Consider the following 16,638-nt stretch of genomic DNA (forward strand, 5'->3'; position numbering starts at 1 on the left):
GTTCTGGGATAATTGGATATTCACCTGCAAAAAAATAAAGCTGAAACCATATCTTATACCATTCATAAAAATTAACTCAAAGTAGATTAAAGAGTTAAATATGAGACCTGAAACCATGCAACCCCTAGAAGAAAATATAAGAATAAAGCTTCTTGACATGGTCTTGGTAATGATTTTTTGGCTATGACACCATAGGCACAAGCAACAAAACATAATCAAATTAAAAAACGTCTGCACAGCAAAAGAAACCATAAACAACCTAGTGGAAAGACAACTTACGGAATGGGAAAACAAATTTGCAAACCATACATCTGAGAAGGGGCTAGTCATCAAAGTATATTAACAAACCCATAAAACTCAATAGCAAAAAATCAAGTAACCAGATTTAAAAAATTGGCAAATGTCTTAAACAGACATTTTCCAAATAAGACATATGAATGGCCAACAGGCACATGAAATGATGCTCAACGTTACCAATCGTTAGGGAAATGCAAATCAAAACCACAATGAGATATCGCCTCACACCTTTTAGAATGGCCACCCTTAAAAAGACATGAGAGAACAAAGACTGGCAAGGATGTGGACTGCTGGTAGGACTGCAAATTGGTGCAGCCACTGTGGAAAACAGTATGGAGGTTCCTCAAAATATTAAAAATAGAATCGCCATTTTATCCAGTAATTCCACTTATGGGAATTTATCCAAAGGAAATGAAAACACTGAAAAGATACCTGCACCCCGATGTTCATAGCAGCATTATTTACAACAGCCTAAACATGGAAACAACCCAAGGGCCCATCGACAGATGAATGGATAAAGAAGAGGCGGTGTGTATAGACAATGGAAAGTTACTCAGCCATAGAAAAGAAGGAGATCTTGCCATTTGCAACAACACCGATGGACCTAGAAATACTATCTGATCTCACTTATATGTGGAATCTAAAAAAAAAAAAAAAAAAAAAAAAATCATAGAAAAAGAGATCAGACTTGTAACCAGAGGTGGAGGGTGGAGGAAGGGGGAATTGGAGGCAGGTGGTCAAAAGGCATAAACTTTGAATTAAAAGATAAGTAAGTACTAAGGAGGTAATGTGCATGATAACTATAGCTACCATTGCCATATGATGTAAAGGAAAGCTGTTAGGAGAGTCAATCCTAATAGTTCTCATCACGAGGAGAAACATTTTTTACCTTTTTTTGTCTTTCTTTTCTTTTTATTGTTACCTATCGGAGAAGAAAGATGTGCAGTAAACCTATTGAGGTAATCAGTTCACAATATATGGAAGTCAAACCACCATGCTGTATGCCTTAAACTTATACAGTGATGTGTGTCAATTATTCCTCAATAAAACTGGAAAAAAAAAATAGAACTATCATATGATCCAGCAATTGCACTTCTGGGTATTTAGCTGAAGAAAACAAAAATACTAACTTGAAAATACACATGTGCCCCTATGTTCATGGCGGCATTATTTACAATAGCCAGGACGTGAAAACAACCTAAGTGTCCATCAACAGACGAATGGATAAGGAAGATGAGGTATATCTCTCCAGGGGGATATTATTCAGCCAGAAAAAAGAATGAAATCTTGCCATTTGCAATAACATGGATGGGTCATGAGGGCGTTGTGCTAAGGGAGATAAGTTAGACAGATAAATACTGTATGATCTTATTTATATGTGGAATCAAATTAAAAAAAGAAAAAAGAACTCATAAATACAAAGAACAGATTGGTGGTTGCCAGAGGCAGGGGGTGGATGAAATGGGTAAAGGGGGTCACAAGGCACAAACTTGGAGGTACAAAATAAATAAGTCCCAGGGGTGTCACGTAGAGCATGGGGACTATAGTTAATAATAAGGTATTGCATATTTGAAAGTTGCCAAGAGAGTCGATCTTAAGAGTTCTCATCATACGAAAAATAAAAATAAATTTTGTAACTATGTATGGTGACCAGTGTTAGCCAGACTTATCGTGGTGATCATTTTGCAAAACATGTGACCCTTCAACAACATGGGTTTGAAATGTGTAGGTCTACTCACATGCTGATTTTTTTTTTAATAAATACAGTACAGTCTGGTATATGTATGATTTTCTTAATATTTTTCTCTAGCTTACTTTATTATAAGAATACCATATATGATACATGTAACATGTAAAATATTTGTTGATTGACTCTTGATGTGATCAGTAAGACTTGTAGTCAACAGTAGGCTATTATCCGTTAAGTTTCTGGGGAACCAAAAGTTCTATGTGGATTTTCAACTGCACTGCGTGGTGGGTGGGTGTTCAGTGGCCCTAAACCTCATGTTGTTTAAGGATCAACTGTATATACAAATATTGAATACTTATGTTGTATACCTGGAACTAATATAATGTTATGTATCAGTTACATCTCAATTCAAAAAAGAAAAAGAAAATTAGACTAAGAAATGTCAGACCAAATTTCGTTTTCTGAATGGTTGTGACATCTATGAATGTCACGTGTTCGTTACAAGGACCTTTAATAATACACCTCGGGCTGGATGGAATCCAAGTCGGTTCACGACGGAAATCCCCCCCAGGAGCCCCTGGGCTGGGGGAGAAAGCTTACGCTGTATCGCTCGAAGCCGAGGAATCACCGTGGGGCTACTAGGAGGACTGGAACCATTGCTGTTCAAGCTCCTCCGTTTGTCCAAGTTGGGAGAGGCCTGCACAGTGATTTTATGCTGGAAATCTGTGGGACATGGAAACAAGGAAGAATTAAGGTTTCATGGTTTTTAAGTTCCATTCATGGCCACTTTCATCAGCACAAAGCAACAAAAGCAAAAATTGCCCAAGGGTAAGAAGGCAGGTATCTCTGGCTCTGTTGCTTGGTTTCCTTCTTCTCTTCCACTCAGGGTTCAAGTCAATAAATAATGACTCAGAGCCTACGATACATTAGGTACGGTCAGATACATACAGAACAATGAGACACTGAGTACTTGCAGAATCGAACCATCTTCTGGGAAGAAGAGTTACCTCTGTGTAGCCTGATATGGTTATAAACAAAATTAGAAGAGGAGATGCCTTGGACTTAAATGAGCCTTGGTTCTGTCACTAGCAAACTCTGGACCTCAGACGAGTCTGGACCTCAGACCTCTCTGAACTGGTCTCCTCAACTGTTAGACAGAAACAACCAACATTGCACAGATTGCTGTGGTGATTAAAACAGAAAATGCAGTTAAACGCTAAGGCGGGGGGGGGGGGGTGGTTTCAGGACAAAACACTCCCCCCAATACTCCCCCTTAACCTATCACATTTCTTCACGACTGTCCACTCTTCATCAAATCTAGCATAAAAATACTCTGCTCTGTTTTTACGGGGTCTTCATTTCCTTAGGGAGGCTCCCCTGTTGTATAAAACGTACGTTAAATAATTGCTTTGCTTTTTTTCCCCCCTGGTAATCTGTCCTTGACAGTCTGATTTTCAGACCCAGACAGGGACCCTAAGAGGGTCAAGGAAAACTCCCCAACCCTGTCTCAGTTAAAAGCATTTTGTGGTCAACATACCCTACAAATCATAGTTAATCTGACCCAACCTTAATATGGGCAGCTGCCACGGAAGAGTATGTTGACAATATGGGAATATACAGAAGGAGTAATGTGGCCAGAGGGAAGTGGAGGGTGTCTGGGAAAACTCTGTCAACTGTAAGAAAGTTATCAAAACCTTAGACCCAGGTAAAGGAAATTATTGGGTGTTCTTTCAGAGTGCACGGCTGAGCTTAACCTTTGACTTTCTCTTTACAGGGCTAATTTTTACAACTCCGTCGGGGCAGAGGTTAACTTGTAGATTCTATCTGGTGGCAACACCAACAATTTCTGTCTGGTGTGAAAGACAATCCCCAAGGTTCTGGTTACTGCCATCCTGGGCACTAACCAGATTTGTATTTAACCTAGCAATCTAACCCTAACGTCCCCTTATTAAATTGCCTGTACATACTTAGCTCCTCAAATTCTCAATGAAACCAATTGTAACTGGTTCTCTGGTTATTAACGAGTTGAATAAAAATCTTGGACACGTGTCCATTTCACATTTGAAAGAGAGCTATAATTTTCCTTTCTGAAAACTATACTTTATGCTTTATTTAAAAAAAAATTTTTTAATGTTTATTTTTGAGAGAAAGAGAGAGAGAGTGCAGGGGAGGGACAGAGAGAGAGGGAGATACAGAATCCGAAGCGGGCTCCAGGCTCTGAGCTGTCAGCACAGAGACACACACGGGGCTCGAACTCACGAGCCGTGAGATCATGACCCAAGCCCAAGTCGGATGCTTAACAAACTGAGCCATCCAGGCGCCCCTATACTTTATGCTTTAAAGAACTTTAAAGAACCACCCAGTGTTTGGAATGAGGGGAAGCTGGAATTTGGTAGCCCAGACATCTATCCAATCATTCATGTTAGATGCCTGAAAATTTTTAATACTGTCTCCTCCCCCACCCTCCATATCCAATTAAACACAAAATAGCTTGTAAATTTGGGGTTACAGATTCATGTCAGAGCTATCGTTGAGAAATTTATATTCTGGCTTCTGGAAGCAGCCAACTCCACATCAGAATCCCAGCTTACCACTTCCCAGCCACGTGGATTTTCGAGAGGTGACTTAACCTCCTGGGGTCTCGATGTCTCCGTATACAAAACTGGATAATAAATAGTGATTCCTACTTTGTAGGACAGCATGAAAAATTAAATACAAAGAAGTACAGAAAATATTTAGCTTGGGGCTCCTGGCATAATACATGTTCAGTAGATACAGGTTAGTCATTCTTTTTGTTCTCTCCGTCTCTACGGCATCCATCATTCCATGCCGAACCTGCCACATTTTCTCTTGATCTTCCTGCACCTCTCCCCTGGGCCCCTCTCGTCTAGCTCACAGCAGTCAGATGCATTTTAAAAACGTATGCCAGACCATGCCATTCCTCTGCTGAAAACCCTTCAAAGGCTTTGCTTTTTTTTTTTTTTTTTTTGAGAGAGAGAGAGAGCATGAACGGGAAGAAGGGCAGAGAGAGAGAGGGAGTCACAGAATCCAAAGCAGGCCCTGCACTGTCAGCACAGAGCCCGACGCCAGGTTCGAACTCACCAGCCATGAGATCATGACCTGAGATGGAGTCAGCGCTTAAGGGGCTGAGCCGCCCAGGTGCCCTTAAGTTATTTAAGTTCCTAAGTTACAGAGATCAAAATGCTAACACACTCGGGGTTCTTCGTGCCTCTAGCCCCATCCTGCCCTGTTCTCCTGTCATTTGCTATGGTTTGAACCAGGGGTCGGCAAACTTTTTCTGTTAAGTGCCACATAGGAAATGCATGGCCTCTGTCATAATTACTCACATCTGTTGATTTAGCAAGAAATCAATCATACAATAGACATAAATGTGTTCCAATACAACTTGCTTATGGAAATGGCAATTTAAATTTCCTGTAATGTTCACGTACCATGAAATATTGTTCTTCTTATTCTTTTCAAGTATCTAAAAGTGCATGAGCCACTCTTAGCTTGTGGGCTGCACAGAACAGGTGTGGTAGGGTAGATTTGGCCCACAGTGTGCAGTTTGCTGAGCCCAGGACAAACCACATGGGTCTTTCTCAGTTCCTGGCAGGAACCAAGCCTTCTTTGCATGTGCTCTCTTCCTTCTCCCTCTGTATTCAGTCAAGTCTTATTTCAAGTCTCAATTTAAAATTTTTGCCGGGGCGCCTGCGTGGCTCAGTCGGTTAAGCGTCTGACTTCAGCTCAGGTCATGATCTCGTGGTTGGTGAGTTCGAGCCCTGTGTTGGGCTCTGTGCTGACAGCTCAGAGCCTGGAGCCTGCTTCAGATTCTGTGTCTCCCTCTCTCTCTGCGCCTACCCCACTCAAGAAAGTGGAGAAGGAGAGCTGTCAGACACGCTCTGTCTCTCTTTCTCAAAAATAAACATTAAAAAAATAAAAATTTTTGTGAATCCTTTTATTTTCATTTTTTTTTTAGAGAGAGAGAGAGAGAGAACACCTGGAGCAGAAGAGGGCCAGAGAGAGAGGAAGAGAGAGAACCTCAAGCAGGCTCCATACGAGGGGCTCGATCTCACAACCCTGGGATTGTGACCTGAGGCAAAATTAAGAGCTGGACGCTTAACCAACTGACCCATCCAGGTACCCCCAAATCTCAACTTAAATGTTACTTCTTTAGGACAACTCTCTTGATCTTCGTAAAGCAGGTGACATCTTTCCACTACTCACTGTCATATGACTTTTCCCTCATAGCAGTTAATAATTTTATCAAGTAAATAAGTATTTAATTATTAGCTTAAGGTTCGCTCCCCTCCCAGTACAGTGTCAGCTCTACGCTGGCAGGGGCCATATAGACTCCATCACAGTACGACCCCAGCGCAGGCTGGCGAAATGCCTCGCCCATGAAAGATACTCAGTAAATCTCTGCTGAATCAATATTTTATCTGTTTACGTTTATAAGTAATGTAAGGGCAGAGATCATGTTTATTTTTTCGCAATCCCTATTACTTGATCACGGTAAATCCTCAAGTATTTGTTGAAGGCGAAAATGGTGTAAGGTTTTACAACAGAATCCGACTGGTGCTCACTTACAGTCAATTGCTGAAAAATACACAGCTGGGTGTAGGGTGGTTTGGAAGACAAAACAAGTGGAAACGAAGTAGCAGATGGGAGGCTTCCTCCATCTACCAAGATCTGACCGGGCAGAGAGCAGTCTGAGTAAAGAATAAAGATCGGAGGTGAGAGAACAGTTCAGCAGGTGATTGGACTGACTGGCGGGTGGGGGAAGGTTAAGAGAAACAGTCTTACCCGTAGGTATGAAAGAGTTTATTTTAGACTGAAGTGCTTTATAAAGGTTCAGCCAGCCCCATGATACGTCAGAACACTGGAAGCGAATTCCCCACGAGTTGTGGAGAAGGAGGAGCCACCAGCCCAGAGCAGAGCAGACGGCGGCTGTGTTCTTGTAGCCCTCAGAACTAGAACCCAGAACCAGACCACAGCATGGGAACGATAAACCAGGTGGAACAAGGGATGGCCAGGTGACCAGCAGAGAACATCTGTAAGGCCAAGGAGGAGTAGCACAAGTACCAAACTGGATTTTAACAACACCTAAGATTCAGAGTGCTTCTGATCTCCTGGAAAAGTCTAAATAATTTCTCTCTCACAAAAAAAGGAGTCTAAGTTTAAAAAAAATTTTTTTAATGTTTATTCATTTTTGAAAGAGAGTGAGAGAGAGAGAGAGAACGTGGGGAGGGGCAGAGAGAGAGGGAGACACAGAAGGCAAAGCAGGCTCCAGGCTCTGAGCTGTCAGCACAGCGCCTGACGCAGGGCTCGAACCCACGAACCAGGAGATCGTGACCTGAGCCGAAGCCAGACACTTAACTGACTGAGCTACCCAGGCACCCCTGGACTCTTTATGTCTTAAACATAAAGAAAATATTCTTTTTGTTTGTTTGTTTGTTTGTTGGAGAGAGAGGAGTGGAGAGAGGAGAGAGAAAGAGAGAGAGAGAGAGAGAGAGAGAGAGACCGCACGCATGGGGAGGGGCAGAGGGTGGGAGAGAACCCAAGCAGGCTCCACATTCAGCATGGAGCCCCACTCTGGGCTCGATCTCACTACGGTGAGATCACGACCTGAGCCAAAATCAAAAGTCGGACATTCAACTGTCTCAGCTACTCAGGGGTCCCCCAAATATTATTATAAATACCCTTGTCCCTGTGAGTTGGGGAAAGGTTGACTTTGTCCCAGTTCTACATTTAGGAAAACTGGCTGATGTTCAGTTTTTCATCCTACTTGAGAGAATAATTGTCTCATGGCAGATTCTCATGAGGTCCCCAGACTTTTGAGTAAAACTATACTTGTGTTTTTATTGGCAATATAGATGTTTCATGACAGTATCAGTGGGGATAATCAGTTGACCCTGCAAATAGTAGCATTTGCACACACACACACACACACACACACACACACTCTCACATGTGCACACGTGAAGGAAGATGACTGTGGCCGGCTTTTGGCATTTCTGAAGTGGTTACAATTAGGATCCCATTGCTTTTGAAAGATACCAAATTTGAAGGCTTCAAACCTTCTTTGCCTTATTTTATAGGTTCTAAACATACAACTTTGGCCTGAGATAAACATAAGGCAGAGCACGTGGTACAAAGTGGTCACCATAGAAATACATCTACCGTGATCACTCTAAGATTCCAACAAGTTCCAAGAATTCACAAAGTACAATTTATACTTTATGTAGACGATATCGTCTACACTTTTGTAGATTATATCGTCTCATTTTATAAGCATCCACCCTTGTTTGGGGAGTGCCCATAAAGGACTGCCAGCGGAAGGATTACGTTGGAGTTTTCTAGTGGTTAAGTCATCACAGCTATAAATAGTCATAAGATTAAAAGTTATCCTCAGTGATTCTGAAGGACAAAATTATGATGAGCTAATTTTTCACATTTAATAACAAGTTTTTGGAAGAGGGAGAGGCACAAATATTAAAGGTCAGTTTGTAGGAGTCTCCAATATGCTTCTGAGAAAATTTTTAAGCTAGTTACACATAGGGAAAATTTCCTGCAAAAGGGGTTCAAGCAATTTGTACGCTGAAAAGAAACTACCACTGCCATTCGAGCTGCTGTCTAGCAGATGTTTCTTCCTTAATAGTGTACCGCTAAACAGTACTAACATTTGGTAACTCAAAGAATTTTCTAGAAGACAATTAGTTCCTTGGAGGTGCAAATAATTGCTTTCTCTTCTATACTAAGCAAAATTCCTGGAGGAAATAAGTAACTATTGTTAGTTATCATTTTTCTCTTTGGATCTTTGGATATGTATCCTACTTTGGGACACTATGCAAGTAAATTGTGTGTGTGTGTGTATGTGTACATGTGTGTGTATGTGTATATATGTACCTGTGTATATGTGTCGGGGGGGGGTGAAAAGTTGGGGGAATCTAAAGAGAATCAGTTTCCAGAGCAGTAACAATCTGACAACAATGTAGCAATACCTTGTGGCCAGAAGAGGTAAACCCCATGCTAAATTAAAGAAACAATTTAATTCTTTGAAAATGGATTAGGACTATAGCAGATTTTTGGGGTATGTTTTAATGGGAAATCTTTTATTGAATGCCATAAGGCAAATAAATGTAGAACAAATTCTCAGAAAGGGAGAATGTAATCCAGGAACAATATAAATCTAGCAAAAATAGTCGAATATATTTGGTCTGCTTCGAGTGAAGACAAGATATCGCGGAAACACGATTTGAGATGAAAAGCAGGAGTGACAGTGACCTCAGGAATCCTGAGACGTTTGCTTTAATCACCTTACCACTGAAGAGTAAAGAATCACGGGAATGATTTAATTTTTTTCTTCCAAGTTTATTTTCCATCAGTTTCTCATTAGCCATGCCCCTCCCAAGTCCCCCAGGGAATCGGTGAATATTAATTAGCATAACCTAGTCGCCACACAGATAGAAGGCTGATAGAGCCAAGACCTGGAGAAATTCTGAATTTTTCTATCATCTACACTTGAAAGCAGAAGCCTCATCATAAATAAAACAGTTTCTTTTAAATTATGTGGGACCCACAAGACAGCACAGTCAGTGGTCCCCCAAGTTACACTTTGGCTAAAAAGCAAACATCCGAAGAGATCCTGAAAAAAGATCTTTTTTTCCTCCAGAGAGGTCAAAGGTAAAGGGAGGAAGGACCACACACAGCCTGCTTCCACTACATCAAACCAAATAATCAATAACGTATACTGTGTACTCACCATGGCCACACATCAGCGATTTTCTGACTAACTGAGGGCACTGGCAATAATCCAAAAAGTCACATTATGTTGGGAGGCTTCCAGGAGTTTGTGATAAGTAATTTTATGAGACAATGTATACATACTTTATATAAAAGAAAAGTGTTGTTGGGGTACCGGGTGGCTCAGTCGGTTAAGCGTCTGGCTTCAGCTCAGGTCATGATCTCGCGGTTCGTGAGTTCAAGCCCCGCGTCCGGCTCTGTGCCAACAGCTCAGAGCCTGGAGCTGCTTCGGATTCTGTGTCTCCCTCTTTCTCTGACCCTCCCCTGTTCATGCTCTGTCTCTGTCTCAAAAATAAATAAATGTTAAAAAAAAAAAAAAAATCTCATCCTGCCGTCTCTTCCCGGGCTGGAGACAACAAAGAAGCCCATCACACAGACGACATTCAAAACTCTTGCAACACACGCAGACGAGCGCATACCTGAAGGTAAGCTGATGCGATGTCCGTCTTTGAGCTTTAACCGACTCCGCCTGAACTTTCCCTTCCTCTTCTTGACGTTGGGCTTCTCCTGGTTTAACTGGAAGATCAAAATGTTGAGCTCCCGCTCCAGCACGTCGATCTCCCGCTCGGCCAGCTGCTGCTCCCGCCGCTTGAGCAGCGCCTCCTGGGACTTCTGCTGGAGGGCGGCCCGGGTCAGCTCCTCCTCGCGGGACCGCAGCTCCTGGGGCACAGAGCACGCGGTGTAAGCAAGAAGCGGGAGTGGCTCTTCTCCAGCTCAGCCCCCCGCCGCCCCGGTCCTCCCGGGGCAGCAGCCTTGGCAATCAGGACAGCAGGAGCTAAGACCTCCCCGGCCCAGCATTGACTCAGACTACAAGCAATCCGCCTGCGCTCTGCGTCCTGAGTCTCAGGGTCCCCAAAAGGCGTCACCAATTTTTCGAACCCGATTTTAACACTTCTCCCTCCTCATCGCTGGCCCTCACGATCACCTGACACAGAAAGTGTTCGGTAACATAGAGCAACAGAGGACAGAGGTGATCGACCCATTTCCCAAATAAAGCCAAACGGTAAGACTTGACTGATTAAAGGAGAATCATCCTACTCATGAAAGACCACAGTTCAGATTTCTCTACCTGGGAAGAACTTCGTTCGGTTATTTAAGGATTTGCTTAGGGGTTAAAACATCCTGGTGGAGAGATTCCAGGAACAACAAAGCTAATGGGTCAGAAGGCAGCGGAAGGCCCAAGAGAAATGAAAATGAGCATCCCTAAAATTGTAAGCCCCTGGAAAATGAATTTTTCAGGACCCCATGGATGAATGAGAAGTATCACTTCTGACACAGATCGCATGAATTAGCTCATGAAGGCCGCTCTGTCACAATTAAAGTCTAACTTCCAAAACCTGGCTTTGGTTTCAGAGTTATTTAGCTTCATAGAAAGCCCATGAATTAAAGAATACAGTTAATCCTTGAAAAACACTGAGTTGGGAGCATTGACCCTCCCCACCCCCACCTTGCCATGGAAAATCCATATATAACTTTTGAGCCTCCAAAACATAACCACTAATAATAGCCAACCACATAGTCAATTAACACGTATTTTGTATGTTACATGTATTACAGAGTGTATTCTTACAATAAATGAAGCTATAGAAAAGAAAATGTTTAATAATAATGGAGAGAAGATATATTTACAGTCCTGTACTGTATTTATTGAAAAAAGCCACATATAACTGGACCCACATAGTTTAAACCTGTGTTGTTCAAAGATTGTTCCTATTAGGAAAAAAGTACTCAATAGTAAAACCAAGAACTCTACCAAGTTTTAAAATCACACTTCCACTCTTACTTCATTTCTATAAAATGTTATGTGTGTCTTTTTTTTTTTTTTTTAATGTTTACTTATTTTTGAGAGAGAGACAGAGTGTGAGCGGGAGAGGAGCAGAGAGAGAGGGAGACACAGAATCGGAAGCAGGCTCCAGGCTCTGAGCTGTCAGCACAGACCCCGACGCGGGGCTCGAACTCACGAGCGATGAGATCACGACCGGAGCCAAAGTCGGATGCCTACCCACCGAGCCACCCAGGCGCCCCTAAAATGTTCTCTTCTTTACCAGAGACATAAATGTTCCTTTTAGTGCTGAACTTCTTTGTCTTCTTGATTGCCCTGCTACTCAATCAAGGAGTCATACTGAAATCAAGGCACTTGCAAACTTTTATTTACACTGCTCCAGAAAATTTAATCTTAGACTGTCCTAACACCAGAAGCTTTGTTAGAAACTATAGATGCCAGCTCAGATGTAGCTTTGAGCTAGGAGCTGTGAGAGCTCCGAGGACTGGGCAAACATATCACACTTTATATAAGCAGCCACACTTGATACAGCCCATGTCAAGAATACTGATACAGAGAAAAACAAAAACAAAAACAAAAAACACTCTAAAATAGAGGCTCAAGGAAGAAGCCAGAGCTGAGGCATGGGATTAAAATGTCAACTCAAGTCTGCTAATCCCTTGGACTTTTTATAGAAGGGCTCAATGAATACATGGAGGCTGTCAGTACAATTATCACAGAGGAAAAACAGAAGACCCTCATTCTGTAAATAAATATAATAATATCAAGAAGAGACTGAGGAGTTCTAAAAAAAACAAAAAAAAATTATTTATTCAGATCAAACGAATTCTGAATTTATTGTTAATTTACAAAGCGGGCTGAAATTCACCTTTGAAACATTCTTAAAATTTGCTTTTTCTAAACAAAGCTCACAAAACTGCAAAAGATTTACTTAACACCGGTTGATATTCAAGTCACTTCTGCTAATATGTACCAGCTGATTCTTATTTATAAGCAGATCAGTATTTCTTCGTTACATTATGCCAGACGTAAATTACTATATACTACATGAAAGTAAAGGAAAACAAAGAAAATGCTACATATTAGAAAAAATTCTGAAATCTGTTATATAACTGATGGCTTTTTCCAACCAGTTTGTCCAAACTGGAGATCTTACCGTCGTGTATTTGGGGACAGAAGATACTTTCCAGTCAACTTTCAATGTCTAACTCATTACTGTCTGCCCTTTTGTTAAGATATTACTTTTCAGTGGTGTTGATATCAATCCAATTAGCTATTATGGAATGAAATGGCATAAGGTACAGATAAGGCCAGCAAATTCAATTAGGCTTTTTGTGTGTTACTACTACAATAATTGAAGAAGAAACCATTTTTAATTCCGGGTCCCGGGCGAAAATGTGGATCCCCTGGCCATGACTTTATAAATTAAAAACAAACAAACACTTGCCCGAGACTTAAGAGAAAAAAAATAAGATCAAAGAGAAAACAGCCAAAGTACTCTTCTTTCTGAATGCATTTTAAAACAGTCAAAAGTAAAAGAAAAAAAAAAAAAGGCTGGAGTATTAGAACCCCTTCGAATACTTTGAAATTATGAAGCATACACAAAAATTCTTTTGGTTGCTGAGATTTCTAAGCAGTAATATTTGTTTAACTGCTTGGCACGGGCCAGTCTAGTAATGGCAAATCCAGATTCCTGGCAGATGTTAATCATTAATGGCGGTATGTCTTCCAATAGTGGTTCAAAAACAGGTGCATGGACCCAGTGCACAAAGACAGACACACAAAGATAAGAAGCCAGGAATTTAGGGAGGAACCGATATCCGTGGAGGCTACAGTTTACTGAGTAACGCAGAGCACAGCCAAGTTACTGACCATTAATTCCAAGTCTGACGCCTCCTACCTTAAGCAATCAGTGAACGAGAAAGGGAGATAGTGCACGTACACCCTGCACTCGACTCTGTCGAGAAAGACGCAAGGAGAAGAAACCTTTGAGCAAAATCCAAGAACAAAAAACCCCCCAAAAGCATTATAGATTCTCTTCAATTTTGAGTCAAAGGCTCATAAGATACCATACATGTGGTATTTCAAGGAGCACTGCACAGATATCACATAAAAGGAGAAAGCAAGGACGCCATGAGTGGACAGCTCAAAAATGATTCCAAAGAATAATAAAGAAACTACTGTAAACCCCCACATGGAAAAAGGGAAGACACGCATTCTTGAAGGATGCTTTCTGACTTTTATACAATGTAAAGTAAGAATTAATTCACTGGATATCCTTCTATCTGGCAGTGTCATGAATAATTATCAATAATTTAAAATAAGTAAATTAGATAAAAATCATCGTTATTAATAACATCACCTCTAAATTTTAAATCCTGTGAATTCTTTTATTTTTCCTCTAAGTTCACTCCCATTCCCCAAAATCTTTTTTTTTTTTTTTTTTTTTAATTTTTGCTATTAAACATCTAAGAATTCCTGAAAACAATTTGGGGAAGTGTGAAAACAAAACAAAACAAAACAAATCAGTATTTTTCTCTACCATGTTAAGTGAACGAAATGTATTAAAGTTTCCAAGAAACTATTAATAATATCGCGGAAAGTAATCCTTCGATGAAACACAAGATTTAAAAGCTAATCTGGCCGGTCATTTTCAAGCATTTTCCTGCTCAGAGGAGCCCAGTTTCCCGAACGACTGGGCCAGGGATTGGCAGCGGCTGTTAGAAGCTGCTCTGGTTCCAATCAAAGCCACCGCTTTCTTTGGCACTTGCCAAGTAATGGGCACTGCTCTGAGCCCTGTGCACACACCACCCCAGGGAGCCGGCAGCGTGACTGTGACCTTTAATGGGGAGGTGGCGAGCAGGGAGGGAAGAGCCCCGGGTCCAGCCAGCTGTCTGGCTCCAGTCGTAACCGCTTCGCTAGACTGCTACGGATTTTGGCACTCTGCTAAAAACTTATATTAAAAAAAGGGAGGGGGAAGGAGTCTATCATTGTTTTTAGAATCCCATTTCGATATCCCCTTTCGTCTGTGTGGCTCCCTCGAGGGAAGGAAGCTGAATGCAGTCTACTGAGCCACCGTCTGCTCTAAGCGTCAGAAAGTTGTTGATTCCCAGACCACATTTTTTTATATTAAATATAATTTATTGTCAAATTGGTTTCCTTGTAAAACCCAGTGCTTATCCCAACAGGTGCCCTCTTCAGTGCCCATCACCCACTTTCTCCTCTCCCCCACCCCCCATCAACCCTCAGTTTGTTCTCAGTATCTAAGAGTCTCTTATGGTTTGCCTCTCTCCCTCTCTGTAATTTTTCCCCTTCCCCTCCCCCATGGTCTTCTGTTAAGTTTCTCAAGATCCACATATGAGTGAAAACATATAATATCTGTCTTTCTCTGCCTGACTTATTTCACTTAGCATAATACCCTCCAGTTCCATCCACATTGCTGCAAATGGCTAGATTCCATTCTTTCAAATTTTCAATTTTCTCATTGCCAAGTAGTATTCCATTGTATATAGAAACCACATCTTCTTTATCCATTCATCAGTTGATGGACATTTAGGCTCTTTCCATAATTTGTCTATTGTTGAAGGTACTGCTATAAACATTGGGGTACAAGTAAGTGCCCCTATACATTAGCATTCCTGTATCCCTTGGGTAAATTCCTAGTAGTGCTATTGCTGGGTCATAGGGTAGATCTATTTTTAATTTTTTGAGGAACCTCCACACTGTTTTCCAGAGCGGCTGCACCAGTTTGCATTCCCACCAACAGCGCAAGAGGGTTCCTGTTTCTCCAGACCACATTTTATTATTAAAAAAAAAATTCTTTTTAACATTTATTTATTATTGAGAGAGAGAGAAACACACACACAGAGCATGAGCAGGGGAGGGGCAGAGAGAAGGGGAGATACAGAATCCAAAGCAGACTCCAGGGTCTGAGCTGTCAGCACAGAGCCTAATGCAGGGCTTGAACTCACAAACTGCAAGATCATGACCTGAGCCGAAGTTGGTCACTCAACCAACTGAGCCACCCAGGCGCCCCACCAGACCACATTTTAATCCCTGGAGCTTTGACCCAAGAGGCCCTACTTCCAAACTCTGCAACATGAACCCTCTGAGTTCTTCCAGTATTCCAGGGTAGCCCCTGCAATTACCATTCCCTTCTGCACCCCTTCTGTTCTTTGTCCAGACTTGATTTCCAGGTCCTCCTTCTGCCTTCCAGGCCATCTTCCTTGGGAGGCTCTTTAAAACCTGATGCCAACAGTCAAACCCACTGTCTAAGGTTGCATCTGCCGGTTTTGTATTTTCCAACTTACAAAATACTGAAAAATCTAAGAAGGGGCTGAATTACTTAAGTCTACTACTTGAAAAAAAAAATGACTTCAGGAAAAGATAAGTGACTTCAGCAGTTTACATATTTCTCTCTAACCTTTAATCACTTAAAATTAGGAAATATTTAAAATATACTACAATCAGAGAGAACAGCAAATACCCATACACTCACTGTCAATATTTGACAGATGCTAAGGTTTTACCTCATCCGTTTCAGATCCGCTAAAGTCTCATGTGCAGCACGCTCTAAATTCTCTCCTCTCCCTCTTCTTGTCTGCGGTTCCTTGGTTGCCCCGTAACCCTCCCTCATCCAGACCTTCAGACTTTTGGTACATCTGAATGGCACTGGTTTAAGTGTTTTACCAATTTCCATAAATGGTATCTAGCGTAACTATCCTTCTGCAACTCACTTTTTCCACTCAATTTTACATTTGAGATTTATCCTCGTTGCAATATGTAGCTAGAATTCATTCATTTTGACTGGTTTGAAGATTTCCAGTCCGAATCAATACTGACTATACTGGATCAATACACAGTAGTTTGGGCATCTGTTCCCTGTTCATGGATACTGAGGCCAATCCCAGGTTTTCACTATCACAAACCATGCTTCAGTGAACAACCAAAACTTCTCCGGGCACACATGTGGGTGTCCCTCAAGAATATGTAAGTAGAAGTTAAACAGCTGAGTTGTAAACCTCTTCGATGGCATACGATTCAGAACAGATTTCCAATATAT

The 16,638-nt window shown here is 41.5% G+C and overlaps 1 protein-coding gene across 3 annotated transcripts in view; it reads right to left on the reverse strand.

Moving 5' to 3' along the window:
- MAP3K21 (mitogen-activated protein kinase kinase kinase 21) overlaps window positions 1-16,638 on the reverse strand; it is a 65,270-nt gene that overhangs the window by 19,719 nt on the left and 28,913 nt on the right. For all 3 annotated transcript variants that reach the window (XR_015241574.1, XM_086679666.1, XM_086679665.1), the window contains exons 5-6: window positions 10,213-10,453; window positions 2,588-2,710 (exon numbers count right to left, since the gene is read on the reverse strand). Coding sequence is in view for 2 of the 3 variants with exons in the window: in XM_086679666.1 (XP_086535792.1) it covers window positions 2,588-2,710; window positions 10,213-10,453 (364 nt within the window). In the remaining variant the exon portion in view is untranslated. The remainder of the gene's footprint in view (window positions 1-2,587; window positions 2,711-10,212; window positions 10,454-16,638) is intronic.

This window comes from Puma concolor, chromosome D2 (genome assembly GCF_028749965.1).
Source record: "Puma concolor isolate L17-30 chromosome D2, mPumCon1.1.hap2, whole genome shotgun sequence".
NCBI lineage: Eukaryota > Metazoa > Chordata > Mammalia > Carnivora > Felidae > Puma > Puma concolor.